At 45.8% G+C, this 24,250-nt stretch overlaps 1 protein-coding gene across 1 annotated transcript in view; it reads left to right on the top strand.

Annotated features, from left to right (window-relative positions):
• LOC126484677 (probable cytochrome P450 6d5) overlaps nucleotides 1–24,250 on the top strand; it is a 176,753-nt gene that overhangs the window by 37,871 nt on the left and 114,632 nt on the right. Inside the window, exon 2 of the mRNA XM_050108271.1 lies at nucleotides 23,879–24,074. Within this exon, the coding sequence (XP_049964228.1) occupies nucleotides 23,879–24,074 (196 nt within the window). The remainder of the gene's footprint in view (nucleotides 1–23,878; nucleotides 24,075–24,250) is intronic.

The following is a 24,250-nucleotide window of genomic DNA, read 5'->3' as shown; positions in this document are numbered from 1 at the left end:
TCCTGTTGGAACAGCAAGTTCCCTTGCCGGTCTAGGAATGGTAGAACGATGGGTTCGATGACGGTTTGGATGTACCGTGCACTATTCAGTGTCCCCTCGACGATCACCAGTGGTGTACGGGCAGTGTAGGAGATCGCTCCCCACACCATGATGCTGGGTGTTGGCCCTGTGTGCCTCGGTCGTATGCAGTCCTGATTGTGGCGCTCACCTGCACGGCGCCAAACACGCATACGACCATCATTGGCACCAAGGCAGAAGCGACTCTCATCGCTGAAGACGACACGTCTACATTCGTCCCTCCATTCACGCCTGTCGCGACACCACTGGAGGCCTGCTGCACGATGTTGGGGCGTGAGCGGAAGACGGCCTAACGGTGTGCGGGACCGTAGCCCAGCTTCATGGAGACGGTTGCGAATGGTCCTCGCCGATACCCCAGGAGCAACAGTGTCCCTAATTTGCTGGGAAGTGGCGGTGCGGTCCCCTACGGCACTGCGTAGGATCCTACGGTCTTGGCGTGCATCCGTGCGTCGCTGCGGTCCGGTCCCAGGTCGACGGGCACGTGCACCTTCCGCCGACCACTGGCGACAACATCGATGTACTGTGGAGACCTCACGCCCCACGTGTTGAGCAATTCGGCGGTACGTCCACCCGGCCTCCCGCATGCCCACTATACGCCCTCGCTCAAAGTCCGTCAACTGCACATACGGTTCACGTCCACGCTGTCGCGGCATGCTACCAGTGTTAAAGACTGCGATCGAGCTCCGTATGCCACGGCAAACTGGCTGACACTGATGGCGGCGGTGCACAAATGCTGCGCAGCTAGCGCCATTCGACGGCCAACACCGCGGTTCCTGGTGTGTCCGCTGTGCCGTGCGTGTGATCATTGCTTGTACAGCCCTCTCGCAGTGTCCGGAGCAAGTATGGTGGGTCTGACACACCGGTGTCAATGTGTTCTTTTTTCCATTTCCAGGAGTGTATATAAAGCCAATACCTGTACAGAATTTTACAATACCTTTCTGAGTACAGCACGTGATTTAACAAAATTTAATTTCTACAGGGAATCACGTAACTCTTCTAGAAAATGACTGCCGCCTGAAATAAAACTCCGTGATACAGAGAAGGGGAAATGACATGAAATGATCGTATGGCATTTTGGCCGGGAGGTCCCATTTGAGAAGGGGAGTTGTGTCATTAATTAAATCGCTCAAGACTAAGAACTCACATGGATGAGATGGAGTAATCTAGCAGCATACTAAAGCACTGTGCTGCACATATTAGTCTTGTATTTAGCCACGTTTGTAAGTTTTCCTTTGGGAATAGGCAGTTTCCTGAATTGCTAAGGTACTCAATAGTACCTCCCCCCATGAACCATGGACCTTGCCGTTGGTGGGGAGGCTTGCGTGCCTCAGCGATACAGATAGCCGTTCCGTAGGTGCAACCACAACGGAGGGGTATCTGTTGAGAGGCCAGACAAACGTGTGGTTCCTGAAGAGGGGCAGCAGCCTTTTCAGCCGTTGCAGGGGCAACAGTCTGGATGATTGACTGATCTGGCCTTGTAACACTAACCAAAACGGCCTTTCTGTTGTGGTACTGCGAACGGCTGAAAGCAAGGCGAAACTACAGCCGTAATTTTTCCCGAGGGCATGCAGCTTTACTGTATGGTTAAATGATGATGGCGTCCTCTTGGGTAAAATATTCCGCAGGTAAAATAGTCCCCCATTCGGATCTCCGGGCGGGGACTACTCAAGAGGATGTCGTTATCAGGAGAAAGAAAACTGCCATTCTACGGATCGGAGCGTGGAATGTCAGATCACTTAATCAGGCAGGTAGGTTAGAAAATGTAAAAGGGGAAATAGATAGGTTAAAGTTAGATATAGTGGGAATTAGTGAAGTTTGGTGGCAGGAGGAACAAGACTTCTGGTCAGGTGACTACAGGGTTATAAACACAAAATCAAATAGGGGTAATGCAGGAGAAGGTTTAATAATGAATAAAAAAATAGGATTGCTGGTAAGCTACTACAAACAGCATAGTGAACGCATTATTGTGGCCAAGATAGATACGAAGCCCACAACTACTACAGTAGTACAAGTTTGTATGCCAACTAGCTTTGCAGATGACGAAGAAATTGAAGAAATGTATGATGAGATAAAATAAATTATTCAGATAGTGAAGGGAGACGAAAATTTAATAGTCATGGATGAATGGAATTCGAGAGTAGGAAAAGGGAGAGAAGGAAACGTAGTAGGTGAATATGGATTGGGGGAGAGAAATGAAAGAGTAAGCCGCCTGGTAGAATTTTGCACAGAGCATAACTTAATCGTAGCTAACACTTGGTTTAAGAATCATGAAAGAAGGTTGTATACATGGAAGAACCCTGGAGATACTAAAAGGTATCAGATAGATTATATAATGGTAAGACAGAGATTTAGTAACCAGGTTTTAAATTGTAAGACATTTCCAGGAGCAGATGTGGAATCTGACCACAATCTATTGGTAATGACCAGTAGATTAAAACTGAAGAAACTGCAAAAAGGTGGGAACTTAAGGAGATGGGACCTGGATAAACTGAAAGAACCAGAGGTTGTACAGAGTTTCAGGGAGAGCATAAGGGAACAATTGACAGGAATGGGGGAAAGAAATACAGTAGAAGAAGAATGGGTAGCTTTGAGGGATGAAGTAGTGAAGGCAGCAGAGGATCAAGTAGGTAAAAAGACGAGGGCTAGTAGAAATCCTTGGGTAACAGAAGAAATATTGAATTTAATTGATGAAAGGAGAAAATGTAAAAATGCAGTAAATGAAGCAGGCGAAAAGGAATACAAACGTCTCAAAAATGAGATCGACAGGAAGTGCAAAATGGCTAGAGGACAAATGTAAGGATGTAGAGGCCTATCTCACTAGGGGTAAGATAGATACTGCCTACAGGAAAATTAAAGAGACCTTTGGAGATAAGAGAACCACTTGTATGGACATCAAGAGCTCAGATGGAAACCCAGTTCTAAGCAAAGAAGGGAAAGCAGGAAGGTGGAAGGAGTAAATAGAGGGTCTATACAAGGGCGATGTACTTGAGGACAATATTATGGAAATGGAAGAGGATGTAGATGAAGATGAAATGGGAGATACGATACAGCGTGAAGAGTTTGACAGAGCACTGAAAGACCTGAGTCGAAACAAGGCCCCCGGAGTAGACAACATTTCATTGGAACTACTGACGGCCTTGGGAGAGCCAGTCCTGACGAAACTCTACCATCTGGTGAGCAACATGTATGAAACAGGCGAAATACCCTCAGACCTCAAGAAGAATATAATAATTCCAATCCCAAAGAAAGCAGGTGTTGACAGATGTGAAAATTACCGAACTATCAGTTTAATAAGCCACAGCTGCAAAATACTAAAACGAATTCTTTACAGACGAATGGAAAAACTAGTAGAAGCCGACCTCGGCAAAGATCAGTTTGGATTCCGTAGAAATACTGGAACACGTGAGGCAATACTGACCTTACGACTTATACTAGAAGAAAGATTAAGGAAAGGCAAACCTACGTTTCTAGCATTTGTATACTTAGAGAAAACTTTTGACAATGTTGACTGGAATACTCTCTTTCAGATTCTGAAGGTGGCAGGGGTAAAATACAGGGAGCGAAAGGCTATTTACAATTTGTACAGAAACCAGATGGCAGTTATAAGAGTCGAGGGACATGAAAGGGAAGCAGTTGTTGGGAAGGGAATAAGACAGGGTTGTAGCCTCTCCCCGATGTTATTCAATCTGTATATTGAGCAAGCAGTAAAGGAGACAAAAGAAAAATTCGGAGTACGTATTAAAATGCATGGAGAAGAAATAAAGTCTTTGAGGTTCGCCGATGGCACTGTAATTATGTCAGAGACAGCAAAGGACTTGGAAGTGCAGTTGAACGGAATGGATAGCGTCTTGAAAGGAGGATATAAGATGAACATCAACAAAAGCAAAACGAGGATAATGGAATGTAGTCGAATTAAGTCGGGTGATGCTGAGGGAATTAGATTAGGAAATGAGACACCTAAAGTAGTAAAGGAGTTTTGCTATTTGGGGAGCAAAATAACTGATGATGGTCGAAGTAGAGAGGATATAAAATGTAGACTGGCAATGGCAAGGAAAGCGTTTCTGAAGAAGAGAAATTTGTTAACATCGAGTATAGATTTAAGTGTAAGGAAGTCATTTCTGAATGTATTTGTATGGAGTGTAGCCATGTATGGAAGTGAAACATGGACGATAAATAGTTTGGACAAGAAGAGAATAGAAGCATTCGAAATGTGGTGCTACAGAAGAATGCTGAAGATTAGATGGGTAGATCACATAACTAATGAGGAAGTATTGAATAGGATTGGGGAGAAGAGAAGTTTGTGGCACAACTTGACCAGAAGAAGGGATCGGTTGGTAGGACATGTTCTGAGGCATCAAGAGATCACCAATTTAGTATTGGAGGGCAGCGTGGAGGGTAAAAATCGTAGAGGGCGACCAAGAGATGAATACACTAAGCAGATTCAGAAGGATGTAGGTTGCAGTAAGTACTGGGAGATGAAGAAGCTTGCATAGGATAGAGTAGCATGGAGAGCTGCATCAAACCAGTCTCAGGACTGAAGACCACAACAACAACAACAACAACTCAATAGTGACACTGCTTTATAAAAAAGGGAGAAAGGAGTAAACTAGAAATTTCAGACCTTTTTCCATTTAATCGGTACTTGAAAATAACATGTATCTGAGGGTGACAGAGCAAAAGTATAGTTTGGTTTTAGAGATAGGTCAAAACCTGAAAAAAAACTGTATTCTCTTTTCTCTTTGAGCCACTGGACAGATTAAACAAGAATTTGCGGACACTAGGTGTCTTCTTTCATTTAACTAATTATGTTGGTCGCAAAATATTACCGCAGAAGCATGATCATTATGAAATAATAGAATACTCTAAGAACAAACATCGAAACATCAATCTCCACAGTAATGAGAACGGCGTCTGACTGGGGCATGGGTAAGTGGGGGGTTATCCGAGGGGTCACATGATATGTTTTCTAATAAGTCAGGTGATTCTAAAATACATCTGTTTGCTGGTGGCACTAGATCAGCAGTGAAGGGTCTTGAGTGCAACATAAGTAATGTATCAAATAATGCAGTTTCAAACCACAAATTCATGACTTATAGAATATGAATTTATGCTAAATCATAGTACGGCTCAGTTTTTACAGTTTCTAACGCAATTCATCTATAGCTGAGATTCTTATCACACATAATGGGAATATGATTAGTGAGAGTAAATTATTCCAATTGCTACGTTTTGAGAGACGTGGTAAGCTGTCATGGAAAGCCCATGGTCAAGATCTTGTTCAAAAACCGAATCCTGCTATATTTACCAATGGAATTGTGGTAGTCCAAGACGAAAATTGGTCTGCTTTGCTTATTTTCATTCGCTTATGAAATATGGCATTATCTTCCCACTCACGAAGCGTATTTTTTGTTCAGAAGTGGTCAGTTTGGGCGATATGTGATGTAAGTCGTGAATTGTTGATCAAGAGTCTAAAATTCCGACATTGGTTTCTCAATAGATATTTTCTTTGACGTCGTTTGATGTTAACAACATGAGCTTATTCCCAAAATTTTGCAGCTTTAACTCAGTTACTAGGCAGAAACCCAATCTGCATTTGGATCACATATCCCTGACTCTTTATGAAGAAAGGTGCACAGTAGTACGCTGTTCAATTTTCAATAAGCTACCAGAGTGATTAAAAAATCTTAGCAGTAATACTCACATTTTCAAGCCTTAACTGAAGAATTTCCTCATGGCTCATTACTTGTGTTCTGTCGGGTAGTTACTGAAAAATAAGCAAACTCTTGAGCTATATTGTTGATAATGCTAATATATACTGAGCAGAATGAGTTTCACTCCGCAGGGGAGTGTGCGCTGGTATGAAACTTCTTGGCAGATTAAAACTCTGTGCTGAACCGTGACTCGAACTCGAGACCTTTGCCTTTCGGGGGCACGTGCTCTACCATCTATTTTTTTTCAGATGATGTAGCACACTAATTTATTTATTTCATATTTTTGTATATTTGTTGAGATCACATAGGACGCCCTCCAGGCGCAAAACAATTATGTGTAATAACCATCAATAACAAAATACACTCCCGGAAATGGAAAAAAGAACACATTGACACCGGTGTGTCATGTCAGACTCACCATACTTGCTCCGGGCACTGCGAGAGGGCTGTACAAGCAATGATCACACGCACGGCACAGCGGACACACCAGGAACCGCGGTGTTGGCCGTCGAATGGCGCTAGCTGCGCAGCATTTGTGCACCGCCGCCGTCAGTGTCAGCCAGTTTGCCGTGGCATACGGAGCTCCATCGCAGTCTTTAACACTGGTAGCATGCCGCGACAGCGTGGACGTGAACCGTATGTGCAGTTGACGGACTTTGAGCGAGGGCGTATAGTGGGCATGCGGGAGGCCGGGTGGACGTACCGTCGAATTGCTCTACACGTGGGGCGTGAGGTCTCCACAGTACATCGATGTTGTCGCCAGTGGTCGGCGGAAGGTGCACGTGCCCGTCGACCTGGGACCGGACCGCAGCGACGCACGGATCCACGCCAAGACCGTAGGATCCTACGCAGTGCCGTAGGGGACCGCACCGCCACTTCCCAGCAAATTAGGGACACTGTTGCTCCTGGGGTATCGGCGAGGACCATTCGCAACCGTCTCCATGAAGCTGGGCTACGGTCCCGCACACCGTTAGGCCGCCTTCCGCTCACGCCCCAACATCGTGCAGCCCGCCTCCAGTGGTGTCGCGACAGGCGTGAATGGAGGGACGAATGGAGACGTGTCGTCTTCAGCGATGAGAGTCGCTTCTGCCTTGGTGCCAATGATGGTCGTATGCGTGTTTGGCGCCGTGCAGGTGAGCGCCACAATCAGGACTGCATACGACCGAGGCACACAGGGCCAACACCCAGCATCATGGTGTGGGGAGCGATCTCCTACACTGCCCGTACACCACTGGTGATCGTCGAGGGGACACTGAATAGTGCACGGTACATCCAAACCGTCATCGAACCCATCGTTCTACCATTCCTAGACCGGCAAGGGAACTTGCTGTTCCAACAGGACAATGCACGTCCGCATGTATCCCGTGCCACCCAACGTGCTCTAGAAGGTGTAAGTCAACTACCCTGGCCAGCAAGATCTCCGGATCTGTCCCCCATTGAGCATGTTTGGGACTGGATGAAGCGTCGTCTCACGCGGTCTGCACGTCCAGCACGAACGCTGGTCCAACTGAGGCGCCAGGTGGAAATGGCATGGCAAGCCGTTCCACAGGACTACATCCAGCATCTCTACGATCGTCTCCATGGGAGAATAGCAGCCTGCATTGCTGCGAAAGGTGGATATACACTGTACTAGTGCCGACATTGTGCATGCTGTGTTGCCTGTGTCTATGTGCCTGTGGTTCTGTCAGTGTGATCATGTGATGTATCTGACCCCAGGAATGTGTCAATAAAGTTTCCCCTTCCTGGGACAATGAATTCACGGTGTTCTTATTTCAATTTCCAGGAGTGTAAAAAGGGAATTATAGAAATTAAAGAAAACGCCCTCCTGGCAGAACAGACAAAATGGCATCCGCGACCCGCAAACTTGTGGGTAGACGCACACTGAATGCCAAGGCAGTCAGGCATGTTCCAGCCACGTCTTCACGAAGAATATTGCATTTGCCGGTGCATTGCACTGAGATCTGGTATTACACAATCACACTGAAATCACCTAATCACCTTCTCATATCTGGGACACCCCAGCTGCAGGGGGGATCGAAGAAGGCACTACCCAAAAGTTGGCACAGTACTGATGGTATCGCGGATGTTGCACGAGAAAAGTAAAGCGATCTTGCAGGAACTTCCAAAAATCAAGAACACTCTTATCACGTTCACAGAACAAATAAGAGTTGAAGACTCCTTTTATCCAGATCACAACATTGGTCTTCGTACATGGGAAGTACTTCTCATCTGGGAACAGTAGAGATTTCGGTGTAATGGCGTGGGGAGCCGTACGTAGAAGAGTGGCAAGCAACTTCTGAATCAGCTGCCACACCTCTGCAGAAGATCCAAAGAGCAGTCGATGTTCGTCCGCATCAAGCGTGTGACAACGAGGACACAGCGGCGAATCTGTCATTTTTATGGCAAGCAGACGAAGTTGTGTCGTGTATTTTCCATTAACGACCAGACACAAGGTCGCACCAGCGCTTATATCGAGGAGAATATGGTGCACAGAACGCCAAACCACGGGCCATGTGATCGTAGGATGTCGGCTTTCCACAACTTTCCTAGTATGATTTCTTATGATTAGGCGGTAAACATCACGTGCGGTAGGGTTTCTGGTACTAGGCAAGTCGGCATGGACATAACTGTATTCGATAAAAAAAGGTCCTGATACGTGAGAGCGAGGAAGAAATACGGGCTACTACAACGGGTGCCACTCGAGAGGGAGGGGCCATTTCGTCAATCAGGCTTGCCGATAAATCCGGTTCGGCGGCGGGCCCACGATTTAACCATCGTTCTTACATAAGGGGTAGCTGCTCTCGCTTGGACGTTGACAAGGCCGAGGCCGACATCTCGAGGAGGAAGTGTCTGCGTGTCGTAGCGGACTTTGAAGATAAGAGCCGCGCTCACAAAGTAGCCGAACGTCGCCTGAAGTCTGTGTGCCATTGCCTTTTGGCATCGGTCAAATCTGTGCTAAGTGGGTAGTTGCGAGAGTAGATGAGTGTTAACGAATTCCACCCTTTGTAACATGTCCAATGCTCTCAGGAGGTTGCACGAACGTTCGTGCGGATAGCTTGAAGCAATTAAATGAGATCGTGCGCTGTGTATCACGCATAAAGGTGATCCTCAAACATTTGAACTTGTCCACTAATGGCAATGGAGCCACAGTCTCTGCTGGAAGACCTCTACCGGCGGACGTAGCACTAGATTTCGTTAGGTTCACACAGTTGCACGCAGCAGTCCCGTATTGATTGATCCACGCCAGCGCCTCTCGCACTTCATCCTCCGATAGAACCAGGAACACCACGTCACCAGCATAAGCGCGGCAGATGAAAGCATACTTCCTCATTGTTATTCCTGTGAGCCGGCTCCTCAGACCGTGTAACAGTGACTCAAGGGCGATAGCGAAAAGCAGCATCGACAGCGGCCATCCTTGACGGACCGACCGCATGACATTAATAGGGCCCGCCACACGGCCATTGACCAGTACTCGCGATGTGGCACCTCGGAGGAGCCGCAAGACGATGTGTATAAACCCGTGGGGAAAGGCCATCCGTCGGAGTACGTTTTCTAGAAAGTCATGACTCACTCTATCAAAGGCGTGGTCGAAGTCCACAGTCACTAAGGCACCGGGACGGCGGCAGGTCGTGGCCAGGGCTATAACGTCACGGTAATCGCTGAGTGTCGTCTGAATGTTACTGTCATCACCAAAGCACGTTTGATCCAAAGAGATGACTTGAGGAATGACGCGCCGAAGGCGAGCGGCAAGAATCCGGGTAAAAATCTTGAAGTCACAATTTAACATGGTCCGCGGCCGACAATGCCCAACTCCCCTATCTCCCGATGGCTTGGGGAACCGGAATAAACAAGCCTTCTAGGAATTCGGGCGGGAGGGGAAGATCAGGGTTCATCAGTTCTTCACACGTCGCAGTCCAGCGTAAGCCCATGATGTCGTGGAATGTGCGGTAAAACTCAAGCGGAAACCCATGTGGACCTGGGGCTTTATTCTCCGCGCCCTTATGAAGAGCATCGGCGACGTAATCAACCGTAAATTGTCGCTGTGAGAATCTCCGCAGCAGCCTCATACAGGGTACCCGTCAAGAAACGGAGGACATCAGTCGTTACCGCTATGTTCTGGTCCTCTGGTGCATATAACTAGTTGTAGTGATCCACAGAGGCTTTCACGATGTCATTCTGGGACGTCAATCGGCGACCATCTGGCATGTCGAGGGCGTTGACCAGCTTTTTCCGATACTGCTGCTTCTCTCGGATGATATGATGCATGGACGAGGGCTCTCCTAGTACACAATCGTGACATCTTGCGCGTACTATTATGACTTCAAGGCGGTGACGCATAAGAGAAATTATCTTCGCCTTAATACGTTGAATTTCAGCCTGTCGTTGAACAGAGGGGGCATGGTTTGAGAGTTCCCGGAGAATTGTGAAATAGTATTCCATGGCATGTCATTGCCACAACATTTCGTCGTGACCGTAATTCATCATCGGACGACGTAAAGCAGGTTTGGTGCAGTCGAGCCACCGCCGGAGTGTTGAATGATACGCTGGAAGGCGTCTCACACAGTTGTTCCACGTCGTTTCTACGACCTGCCTGCATTCCGGATCCTTCAGATGGGCTACATTCAGGCCTCGACCGCGCCATACATTCTGCCCCTGGGGCGAAACAGTGCAAGTGTGAGCGATATGGTCGGAAGAGGCGTTAGGCCGTAACTCAGCGTCAAGCGTGGCAGTTTCGATTCCTTGGGAAACGTAGACACGGTCAAGGCGACTTGCTGAATGGCTGGTGACGTACGTATATCCAGGCCGATCACCATGCACGCGGTCCCAAGTATCGGTGAGGTTCAGTTCATGCACGAGCAGCTTGAATTCCTGGCATGTGGTGAAATGGGGATGTTGGTCCTTCTGGGATAACACACAATTGAAGTCGCCGCCAAGAATAATAATGGTCGTAGCGGCCTACAAACAAAGCAGCCACTTGTTCTGAATAGAATCGCGACCGTTCCCGTCGCTTGGCCGTGCCCGAGGGAGCGTAAACGTTGATGACTCGGACACCGTGGAAAGTCACAGCAAGACCCCTAGCCGATGGTAGGTAAATCACGTCGTCTACCTCAATGCCTTCCTTTAAAAGAATAGCTGTCCCACTGCCTCCGTCTGCACACGACGTGCGGTAGAAACATAGCCATAGACATTAGGAAACGTCGCCAGGCGAACTTCCTGCAAAAGGGCAACATTGAAGTCCGACGTCCTCAACATTTCACGGAGCAATTGTAGTTTGACAGGGGTGCCAGTGGTATTTACATTGATGGAGCCAATCCTGTAAGCTTGTCGTGGAATTGGGACTACTTGGATGCTCATGGAGGCACCAAGATTAGCAGCGAACAGGAACGTTGTCCCAGTAGGCTGCACATCCCCATCTAGCAACCTTGTCGATTAGCAGTCGTGGGTTGGAGCAGCAGTATTCGCTACTGTCTCAACGGGGGGTGTTTCGTTGTCTACATCGTCAGACCACGCAAAGGTGCATGGATGGTGTGCGTCCGGTGGAGTACCTGTGGAGTCCGAAGGTGGCGTGACGTCGGTGGTGGAAGAGTGGTGCTGCCTCAGCTGCTGTTCGACGTCCATAGGTATAGCGTCTGGTGCATGCAAAGATGGTTGTACCTCCGACGGGGTTGAGACCGCTGTCTCCACCACGGAATGGTCCATCGGGCCAACATCTTGACAGTTGTGATCCTCATCGTCTTTGCGTCCTGCAGGTGTCAGACGGGGCGATCCACCGTTCCCGACGTCTCTTCGGCGACCGTTGCTTGCGCACGTGATATTCGGTGTCCGTAGACGCCTGGGGATCCGGATGTTCGGGCACAAAAGCATCGGTAGGCACAACCATGGAGTCGCGGGCCATCCCCTGTCCTAGAGGTTGCTCACCAATGCACATGTTGGGAGGAGGAGGCAAAGACGCCGGTCCGTCCGCAACAGCCTCAAGCATTACCGGAGACGACGATGTGGCAGTAGTAGGAGCCAGTGGTGATCGCGGTCGGGGGTCGTTGTGGAGAACTTCGAGAAACGTCAGCGGTAGCGTTGTCGGAGCGGTCGTGGGCGGCCGGTCCCCAGGCGGTAACTGATTGATTCTGCGTTGCAGATAGCTGGAACGGAGATGTCCGTCTTGGCCACATCCCGAGCATGTTTTCGGCTGGCCATCATAAATAATAATTTCACGGCAGCCACCAATATATAAGTAGGACGGCACATGTTTGGTGAACTCTATGCGGATTTGTCGTCCTCCATTGAGAACCGGATATGTAGTGAACTGAACCCACTTTTCAGCTGTATGGGCGGAATGCAGATACCACTACCTCTGAAGGAACCCCGAAATGGAGTTCAAATACACGTATCGTCCGCAGTCCAAGTCCCGCATGTTCCACAGTTACGTCACCGATGTGTCCATCAGAGTGACGGAAGACCACTTAGAATTTTGTTACATATGTCTTCGTTAACCAATTTCACGTAGACCACACTGCTCACTGTAGACAGGTGGATGCCAGAAAGATCGTTGTAATCGATCTTGACTTCATCTCTGATAAACTGATCGATTTCCAGAGCTTTTGGTCGGGCATATTCAGGTGCAAACCTGATCTTCAGTGTCGACTTTCTGTGGACATAAGCCATTCTCTGTCGAAGGAAATATAGCGCGCTAAGACGGCAGAATCACGTAAACAACTCCGCGAGCGAGCTGCGCGACGAGGACGTAAACAAGACGTCCGTGCCGCCAGCGTGCCGAAAGGGGACTCCATCTGAGCTACCCAAGCACGACTCACGCCCTGTCCTCACAGCTTTACTTCTGCCAGCATCTCGTCTCCTACCTTCCACACTTCACAGAAGCTCTCCTGCGAACCTTGCAGAACTAGCACTTCTGAAAGAAAGGATATTGCGGAGATTTTCATTCTGTAGCGGAGTGTGCGCTAATATAAACTTCTGCCAGTCTCGGTCCGGCATACAGTTTTAATCTTGGCTTCGAGGCCAGACGGTGCCCTATTTGTTCAGAGACGGCCCAAAGAATGTAATGGACTTCTGGGCTTATCTACAGAAACGACATCTAAAGATCGTGAACACACCGAAATACCGACAGTATTTTTCTAACTTCCTATGGAGTGCATTTCAAGAGCTTCCGCATAGTTAGAAAGTCCAGGGTTGTTCTTGTTGTTGTGGGCTTCAGTCCTGAGACTGGTTTGATGCAGCTCTCCATGCTACTCTATCCTGTGCGAGCTTCTTCATATCCCAGTACTTACTGCAACCTACATCCTTCTGAATCTGCTTAGTGTATTCATCTCTTGGTCTCCCTCTACGATTTTTACCCTTCACGCTGCCCTCCAATGCTAGATTTGTGATCCCTTGATGCCTCAGAATATGCCCCACCAAGCGATCCCTTCTCCTAGTCAAGTTGTGCCACAAACTTCTGTTCTCTCCAATTCTATTCAATACCTCCTCATTAGTTATGTGATCTACCCATCTAATCATCAGCATTCTTCTGTAGCACCACATTTCGAAAGCTTCTATTCTCTTCTTGTCCAAACTATTTATCGTCCATGTTCCACTTCCATACATGGCTACACTCCCTACAAATACTTTCAGAAACGACTTCCTTACACTTAAACCTATACTCGATGTTAACAAATTTCTCTTCTTCAGAAACGCTTTCCTTCCCATTGCCAGTCTACATTTTATATCCTCTCTACTTCGACCATCATCAGTTATTTTGCTCCCCAAATAGCAAAACTCCTTTACTACTTTAAGTGTCTCATTTCCTAATCTAATTCCCTCAGCATCACCCGACTTAATTCGACTACATTCCATTATCCTCGTTTTGCTTTTGTTGATGTTTATCTTATATCCTCCTTTCAAGGCACTGTCCATTACGTTCAAGTGCTCTTCCAAGTCCTTTGCTGTCTCTGACATAATTACAATGTCATCGGCGAACCTCAAAGTTTTTATTTCTTCTCCATACCTACTCCGAATTTTTCTTTTGTTTCATTTACTGCTTGCTCAATATACAGATTGAATAACATCGGGGAGAGGCTACAACCCTGTCTTATTCCCTTCCCAACAACTGCTTCCCTTTCATGTCCCTCGACTCTTATAACTGCCATCTTGTTTCTGTACAAATTGTAAATAGCCTTTCGTTCCCTGTATTTTACCCTTGCCACCTTTAGAATTTGAAAGAGAGTCTTGCAGTCAACATTGTCAAAAGCTTTCTCTGAGTCTACAAATGCTAGAAACGTAGGTTTGCCTTTCCTTAATCTTTCTTCTAAGATAAGTCGTAAGGTCAGTATTGCCTCACGTGTTCCAATATTTCCACGGAATCCAAACTGATCTTTGCCGAGATCGGCTTCTACCAGTTTTTCCATTCGTCTGTAAAAGAATTCGCGTTAGTGTTTTGCAGCCGTGACTTATTAAACTGATAGTTCGGTAATTTTCACATCTGTCAACACCTGCTTTCTTTGGGATTGGAATTATTATATTCTTGTTGAAGTCTGAGGGTAATTCGCCTGTCTCATACATCTTGCTCACCAGATGGTAGAGTTTTGTCAGGACTGGCTCTCCCAAGGCTGTCAGTAGTTCTAATGGAATGTTGTCTACTCCGGGGGCCTTGTTTCGACTCAGGTCTTTCAGTGCTCTGTCAAACTCTTCACGCAGTATCGTATCTCCCATTTCATCTTCATCTACATCCTGTTCCATTTCCATAATATTGTCCTCAAGTACACAGCCCTTGTATAGACCCTCTATATACTCCTTCCACTTTTCTGCTTTTCCTTCTTTGCTTAGGGAGAAGTTAAATTATCGATGCGAAGAATCATGAACGGAAGATAAGAATCGTTGGATACATTGTGCTTATGAGAAGACAAACCAGGATAACAGAACTGCGGGGGGCATTGGAAATCCGATTCTCCATTTTGATTTTTTTTCTCCTTATGCAATGCGAGATCAATGTTCAGTTCAATACAGAAATATTATTTGTGGTATGAGAAAGCAGTGGTTGATACCGAAATTTAATTTCACTTCAATGTGATATGTGAACCAGGATTTGCTTTAATTTGTGAAAGATATTCATTGTAATTTGAATCTTGGTTAGTATTTCTTTTTAACGTAATTTTATTGTGATTTTTATTTCTGATGTATGTTTACCTTCCAAAGCTTACTACTATCACAATGTTAATTTTACGTCAGTCGTGTTCATAGTTATGCTTTCAGTTTATATAGGTATATATATAAAGAAATTGTTAATCTAATTTGTAATACCAACAAAAGTAGTAGTTTTTTTGGTTTCTGTTGCTCCTGTTTACTTGTTTAAAAATAAATAAATAAATAAACAAATACGTCAAAAAATTAAAAGAAGGAAGCAGGAAACCATGGTTCGAGTCTCGGTAAAAAAAAAAGGATGGAAGAGTACTTACCCGCAAAAGGCAAAGGCCCCGAGTTCGAGTCTCGAGTCTCGGTCCGGCACACAGTTTTAATCTGCCAAGAAGGAAGTTTCATATATTCAGTTTCATTGATGATTTGAACAAATTGTATGCCAATAGTATTAACATCAGACTGAAAACAATAGCACCTGTAGAATAATAAACAGACAGCTTTCAATCACTGAGAAGTATTTCAAGTATGAAACACAACAAGCACTCAAAAGCTTTAATAAATCATTAAATAATGTCATCAGAGGTAAGCTATCAAATCAAAAACAAAGAAACATGTTAAATTAGCACTTAAAATACTATATGAAACGTGTCAGTTGTGACAGATATTGGTGGAAAATAAGCAATACCAATAAATAAACATATGAAGAAATATAAAATAAAGAGATATTCCAAATTTAAAACAAAATTTTTAAGTTCTATCAAAAGATGTAACAGCGAAGATCAGAAATGAAAACATTAAAAAGAACTTGAGACAGCTAGTACGAGAAATAGACAGAAACTATAGAAGAAGACGGAATGAACACATGCAGAAAATGGATTCAGAAAAGCTACTAATAAGTCTAATAAATTAAGAAAAGATCTATTGGCAGCAAATGAGTAGATAAAAGCTACGAAAAAGCTAAGAATAGCCTAATACGGGGAGTGAAGAGGGCTGTTTGTTGATCATGGTATCTCTGAATGATTCATTTACAAATTATGACTTCCATTTGCAGTCTTCGCTCAGAATTTGTCTGTCGAGTTATGTGGACCATTAGCTGACAACGGACACGTATTCAGATGGATCACAGTACACAACCCAGCTTGGCCAACGCAATTTATGCGTGCTGCGGTATCTTTAAATATTCTAAGCGACTGCCGGAATGGTTTCTTAAACTTAGGTCATAGACGGTTCGTTGCCTCTTTCTTGTCCAGATGGTTAAAAAAAATGGCTCTGAGCACAATGGGACTTAACATCTGCGGTCATCAGTCCCCTAAAACCTAGAACTACTTAAACCTAACCAACCTAAGGACATCACAACATCCATGCCCGAGGCAGGATTCGAACCCGCGACCGTAGCAGACGCGCGGTTCCGGACTGAAGCGCCTAGAACCGCTTGGCCACAACGGCTGGCCTTGTCCAGATGAGTGCTCTGTACCTCATGACCTCGCTGGCGACGGGAGGTGAGACTGTCCTTGAGTTGAATGATTAACTTGAGGTACAACTGTCCTCAACTAGAAGGTTAGTTTTCCCTACTCGGCAAGGTACTAGTTGAGATGGTGTGCCCTTGCTTTCCTCTTACCTTTGAACTGACTTACTTAGCAAGGCATAGGGGAGATCTGCAATTCAACGTGCACTTCGAAACATTCTGCAACTTGTCTTTGATCACATTAAGAAATCATCGTTAGAGGGGAGACAGGCAATAAGTTGCAGAAAAAAGGACTACTAACGATAGAGGACTGAAGCTCGGGGCTTCAGATTTGTAATTCATAAATTACTGTCGGGTTCCAAGCCCTGCCGGCCGCTGTGGCCGAGCGGTTCTAGGCGTTTCAGTCTGGAAACGCGCAACTGCTACGGTCGCAGGTTCGAATCCTGCCTCGGGCATGGATGTGTTTGATGTCCTTAGGTTAGTTAGGTTTAAGTAATTCTAAGTTCTAGAGGACTGATGACGTCAGATGTTAGGTCCCATAGTGCTCAGAGCCATTTGAACCATTTGAAGCAAGCCCTATCGAGTGGTTAAGTGCCCACGAGCTTTCGGCAGAGATCTCTTCCCAATCACAGCATCACAGACCGTACTCAGCTGCACTCCACCGTCTTTGTCGAGGGTGTTGTCCAATATTTTGATGACTGTTGCTTCGTTTATTACGCTATTCCAGAAACCGTTGATCCGTTTAATAATAGAGTTATCGTCGAACGCAATTCAGTGTCCGTTTTCCAGTGCGTGCTCCTCTTCAGCTGATTTATCGGGATTTTGAAGGCGGAAACACCCTTCACGTTCTATGCGGCGCTGTTCGATAGTGCGGACAGTCTGACCGACATACAGGGTGTTACAAAAAGATACGGCCTAACTCTCAGGAAACATTCCTCATACACAAAGAAAGAGAATATGTTATGTGGACATGTGTCCGGAAACGCTTACTTTCCATGTTAGAGCTCATTTTATTACTTCTCTTCAAGTCACATTAATCATGGACTGGAAACACACAGCAACAGAACATACCAGCGTGACTTCAAACATTTTGTTACAGGAAATGTTCAAAATGTCCTCCGTTAGCGAGGATACATGCATCCACCCTCCGTCGCATGGAATCCCTGATGCGCTGATGCAGCCCTGGAGAATGGCGTATTGTATCACAGTCGTCCACAATACGAACACGAAGAGTCTCTACATTTGGTACCGGGGTTGCGTAGACAAGAGCTTTCGAATGCCCCCATAAATGAAAGTCAATAGGGTTGAGGTCAGGAGAGCGTGGAGGCCATGGAATTGGTCCGCCTCTACCAATCCATCGGTCACCGAATCTGTTGTTGAGAAGCGTACGAACACTTCGACTGAAATGTGCAGGAGCTCCATCGTGCATGAACCACATGTTGTGTCGTACTTGTAAAGACACATGTTCTAGCAGCACAGGTAGAGTATCCCGTATGAAATCATGATAACGTGCTCCATTGAGCGTAGGTGGAAGAACATGGGGCCCAATCGAGACATCACCAACAATACCTGCCCAAACGTTCACAGAAAATCTGTGTTGATGACGTGATTGCACAATTGCGTGCGGATTCTCGTCAGCCCACACATGTTGATTGTAAAAATTTACAATTTGATCACGCTGAAATGAAGCCGCAACCGTAAAGAGAACATTTGCACTGAAATGAGGATTGACACATTGTTCGATGAACCATTCGCAGAAGTGTACCCGTGGAGGCCAGTCAGCTGCTGATAGTGCCTTCACACGCTGTACATGGTACGGAAACAACTGGTTCTCCCGTAGCACCCTCCATACAGTGACGTGTTCAACGTTACCTTGTACAGCAGCAACTTCTGTGACGCTGGCATTAGGGTTATCGTCAACTGCACGAAGAATTGTCTCGTCCATTGCAGGTGTCCTCGTCGTTCTAGGTCTTCCCCAGTCGCGAGTCATAGGCTGGAATGTTCCGTGCTCCGTAAGAGGCCGATCAATTGCTTCGAACGTCTTCCTGTCGGGAGACCTTCGTTCTGGAAATCTGTCTCGATACAAACGTACCGCGGCACGGCTATTGCCCCGTGCTAATCCATACATCAAATGGGCATCTGCCAACTCCGCATTTGTAAACGTTGCACTGACTGCAAAACCACGTTCGTGATGAACACTAACCTGTTGATGCTACGTACTGATGTGCTTGATGCTAGTACTGTAGATCAATGGGTCTCATGTCAACACAAGCACCGAAGTCAACATTACCTTCCTTCAATTGGGCCAACTGGCGGTGAATCGAGGAAGCACAGTACATACTGACGAAACTAAAATGAGCTCTAACATTGAAATTAAGCGTTTCCGGACACATGTCCACATAACATCTTTTCTTTATTTGTGTGTGAGGAATGTTTCCTGAAAGTTTGGCCTTACCTTTTTGTAACACCCTGTAGAACCGCCCACACCCGCACGCTGTCTTGTTCATTCCAGGTGTTCTGTAGCGTACGTAGTCTTTCACAGCTTTCATTAGTTGCCCGATCTTTGCTGGGCTGAAAACTGTGCCGATGTTTGTTTCTTCAGCAGCCGGCTGATCTTCCCTGTTATTGATCCGCAAAACGGTAAAAACGCAATCTTCTTCGTGTCCTTTTCGGAGGTTTTCTGCTTCCGTGGCTTAGATGAAACTGCTTGCGCAATTTGTCAGTTGTTGTAGCCGTTTTCCTGGAAAACTTTACGTAAGTGAATCTGTTCCCTCGGCAGGCTTTCGGCATATGAGACGGTTTCAGCTCGACGTACCGAAATCCTCAGAGCAGACAGTTTCTGTGCTAGGTAGTGGTAACTGGTGGCGTGCAGATAGCAATCCTCGTGGGTGGGCTAGAGATAAAGGCTGTGACCGTGACATCCACCGGATTTACGGCGAACAAGGACGTCGAGGAACGGCAGCTGAATACGGCCGGAGAGCACTTGAGTGGGGAGCTGAAGCGGGAGCACCAGTCGCGCCATCAAATCATTATTAGATATGGTGCGGGACTGAGCACCAGTGACGTCACTGGTGACGGCGCGCCTATAGAAGCTCGGCAGCGGCATCCACAGGACCGTCAACCACCTGACAGTGGAAGAGGAGATCTCTGTCGAAAGCTGGTGGGCAGTTAACCACTTGACGCGGCTCGAAACCCGAAGATATTTTGTTACTGAATATCGCCTTGAGAGCATGCTTTCTCTCTGATTTGTAGTTTAACACACAAGTACCAAATCAGTGAGCCTCGCAATGTTCACATATGATATAAATCAAATTTACTGAAATGAAATAAATGAATCGATGGAGATGAAGTCAGGAAAGCTGCAATTACACGAAATGATATCAGTGCAAACCGTTCGCATATCGTGAACATCCGATGTAATGAATGTGTAGTGAGAGCTGAAAGACTGTGCAACACCGGGGTTTGAACCCGGACCTTCCTAGACTTAACCATTAGACTACTGATTTTTTTAGGGCCTCCCACCAGTCCTTCAGCCTCTCGTTATGCTCGGCGTAAACTTGTAGCCCAATACGCTCGGCGTAAACTTGTAGCCCAATACGCTCGGCGTAAACTTGTAGCTCAATATGCTCGGCGTAAACTTGTAGCTAAACACGCTCGGCGTAAACTTGTAGCTCCTAACGAAATCTTCCTTTCGCATTTTGCCCTGAAGTGTCTCCCAAACTGCTTAAGTAATTCGTCTGAAAACGAAAACTGCGCCTTTGTAGAAGATGAGCTTCTTCATGAAAAACCGATAGTAAACAAACATAATCAACTCTTTAAGGAAACAAAAATAAACGGGTATCCTCTGGGAAAAATAGTAAACGCCATCATCTAGGAAAAATGATAACAGATTATTCAGGAAGACAACAAAAAAGAATGCCAACCCGGTCGTAATATAACTTCTCGTGAAATTACTGAAGCTGTCCGTGCGAGTGACGAAGGTCAATCTTTTACAGACCCATGAGCACGTTTTGTTTTCATCTGCGCACACGAAACGGTGCTCAAGAGTGTGTTCCAAAGAGCACTTTATGCAGTATGGGTCTGGTGCCATTCCAATACCAAATACTTTCTCTCGCGTCATTATTTTGTCACTGACATCGCCATATCGCTGCGACATGACGCTGGTGGCCGAAAAGTTTGATTTATATTGAACCACACGCATATCTAGCTCTTTCTAGAATCGGCTATTTGTCTTGGATGTTCGGCAGGTAATTCGAAGAACCTCCTGTACAAGAATTCCATAGATAGTCGTAGGTTGTTCTCACCACTCTAACTAGCATCGGTGTCGTATTGTCTGATATATGGAAAAGCGGAATCTGAGCTTGGCATGTGCATTTGAAGGGAAGGGACCGGGGGACAACATGTCGGTAGTTTCTTGCTGAAGCATCAATGTTTTTCTGATGGAATTTGTTCTCGACTGTGATGCCTGAGATTTACATACATGGGTGAAAATGAATCCGCGGATTTCATAGACCAGTTCCTCCGACTGTGGTTGGTGTTGCAGCAGTCTCGAAACGTACTTTAAAACTGTTTGACGACAACGTGGCGAATGCATCGGCTGGTAAGATCTGTTTTCCTGTTTTGGGTGCTATAGGGTAAACGGACGCAATGTGTTTTACTTTGGGTTGCACATATGGATTTATAAACTGCGCCGTTTGTGATTAGTCCATCTATCGTTGTCAGTATTCCCGTGATTGCCTTTGAAGAAGATGTTTAAAATGTCCACAGGCCTCACATCGATGTCTCATGGCCTTCTGAACACGATTCCAAATTCCAAGAGTATGGCGTATTTCCTCACAGCCTGCCACAGTTCGATTCTGAAGAGATTGCGTGGCAGGCACTGGATACGAACGCACCAATGATTTCAAATGCCCTCAGAAGTTAAGTAGAAATCATATGGGTTCAAATCAAGTAGGCGTGAAGGTCATGCACTTGGGCGACCTCTACCTATCACACAACCGTGAAATATTAGAATCAAGTACTGGCAAGCTGTACAATTTAAATGTGCTGGAATGCCATTATGCAAAAAGATAGCTCGTTTGCGATTGATAAGCGGAGTGTCTTTCAAAAACATGAACTACGGTGTTTTCCAAGAAGATTTTGTATGCCTGCCCCATAAGTCTGTTTACATGTACGTGGTGTCCAACTAACTGACCACCAACAACACTGGTCCACATGTTGAGAGAGAACTACACTTGGTGATATAATGGAACAATTGCGTGAGGGTTTTCATTTTCCCATATACGCTAATCAGCCAGAACATAACGACCACCTACCTAATAGCCGGTATGTCCACCTTTGGTACGGATAACAGATTTGTATGGTTCAGCTTTATACTTTGTACATTGCATTACCACCACACTGTCAAAGATATCATTTACTGCGCGTCTGCGCTTCACTCTTCATTTGTAACTTGTTTTACAACTTCGTTCACAAACATTGTAATTTCTTTGGCATCAATAGTTGATGATGGCCTTGTGAGCTGAAAATCGGTTAACACAATAAATTAATACTGTTGAACAAAAGAAAATTAGAGATTTTCATTTACCTAGGAGTTACTTTAGGCAGAACGTCACGCTAAAAATAACACGTAATAAAAGCAGCTCCGTACAAGAAATTACGTTACGAAGAAGCTATGTGGCACTGCATGGGGCTCTTCAGCATCTACGTTAGGAACAAATGCTTTAGCTCTAGTTTATTTAGAAGCAGAACACTGCCACCACGTCTGGCTTAACAGCCCCAACCCCAAGTAAACACACATCGAACAGAAGCACACAACGCGAATGATTTCCGGTACAATTAAGAGATTAAGAATACCACCACCTAGTGGCTACCAGTCGTAAGCCATATACCTCCACCACAACATCGCCGAAAAAAGAAATTTAAAAAAATTCAAAACAAACAACAACTTCCTTTTCAGCCGATGTCTGATTGCATATGTATTGCACGACTCCGCTCTAAAAAAAAAAAAAAAAAAAGCGTTTGCTATCCAGAAATGCAATGTATCTCTGTAAAACCGAATGGCTTTGACGTCCAAAGTAAATCCTGTGTAATTCTAAATCAAATTTAGAACTAATCATGGCAGATGTGCGGACTCATGGAGTAAATGGAAACTGAACACATCTCCGAAGTGCGACTGTGGAGTAGAAAGGCGGACAATCCAGCGTATAGTGCAGACATGTTCGCTAAGAGCCTACGATGGATAATATGAAGACTTACTGAACACTACCGATAGCTGAATTAACAACTTTTTTGTAATCTACATGTTTCTTTATGAATGTTATTCTTAGTTTATGTTCATCAATGTAATTATTAATAACGCCATAACTAATACAGGGTGTCAGGATTAAACATATAATAATATAAAATGTAATAACTTGACATGTATTTGAGATATTTATGGACGGTATATTTCTACAAATATGGTAAATCAAAATGTTTTTTTTTCTTTTCTTTTTACACACACTAATACGCCTCGGTACGTGCACCAGTAGTAGCGCGACAGACATCTGAACTGCATTTCGCTTCTCTCAAGTATTTTGCAGCATTGCAGGCGTAACATTTGTGATAGCTGCACGGCGTCGTGTACTGTCGAACCAAGTAACTGTAACTGCGTGTTTACTTGTCCGATTGAGTTACAAGGACTTCGCGGGAAGGACGTAGGATTGATTCAGCAGTAGCTTCGGAACTACGTGGTTGGGGTGGTGGCCCGATATCGAAAGCACACTCCGTTTCCCAAAGCCGCGTGTCCCATTACTTGATTTTTACGCAAATGAGAACATCATCACTTGGTCGCATCCCAAATCACGTGTGCGAGAGAAAGCACACACACCACCTTCTGCTGTGGAGTCCGCATGCCTATTGAAGCACGTTTACGTGAACAAGGCAGTTACGCACATGGGTATGCGGCACGAACTGCCAGTAGCAAGCACAGGTGACTTATTGAGTTACCATACGTGTAGAAGCAAACCGCCAATAAATATGTCAATTACGTCTCAAGCTGTTGCACTTTATGTCAGTGTATGTTTAACCCGGACACTCTGTAAATAAATTTATCTGTAGGTTATTATAACTCAGAGAACAGCTCTGACAGGAATGCTTGTGTAATTGTTAGTGTGCGATCACAAGGTAATTGGAATACCCACAGTATGCGTCAAACTGACACTGTGCCAGCACGTTATGCAACAGCTTACACCACCAAGATCTCGTTTTTGATTAATTATTAGCTCCCTGAACTGGCAAAACGGAAGAGAAAGCAGTTTACTACTAAATTAGCTGTGCGCCAATAACGCTCTACATCGAAGGATAGTTAACCCGTTATAAATATGAGTAGTGACATTGAGATTCGAACCAGGTAACCTGCTGTAGGTTTCCGCACTGAATCAGCGCTTCAGCGAGGTCGGCAGGCAGCCAGGTGGGAGAGCTGTGTTGCGTCACGGGGTGACGGCCGCTCTGCCTGCAGGGAATGCAGTGGCTGCCCGGAGCGACGGCCAGCGAGCCGAGGAGCTCCGCCGCCGGCGAACGTAGCCGAGGTGTGCCGAGCAGCAGCAGCGGTGGGGGCGGCGTCGGCGTCGGCGGCGACTGCGCAGCCCCCGGCGGCGGCGTCAGGCTCGAGTTCTTCCTGCCGCTCGCTCTCAACATCGCATCCCTTTTCTTGGGTGAGTGACATATCTTCACGGCAGTTCCTCCTCGTGTCGTCACCTTCAAGGGTGGGGGAGACTGTTGTACCTCGAAACACCTTTCAAATTTTCGTTTCTAGCCAGCCCTGTAATAGAACACTAAGAAGGGGTAAGTAGGCATGTTTCTACAGCTGAAAAATGATTTCTGTTCAAAT

Source organism: Schistocerca serialis, chromosome 6 (genome assembly GCF_023864345.2).
Source record: "Schistocerca serialis cubense isolate TAMUIC-IGC-003099 chromosome 6, iqSchSeri2.2, whole genome shotgun sequence".
NCBI lineage: Eukaryota > Metazoa > Arthropoda > Insecta > Orthoptera > Acrididae > Schistocerca > Schistocerca serialis.
Note: the sequence above shows the minus strand (reverse complement) of the source record. Positions and strands in the feature narration are given on the sequence as shown.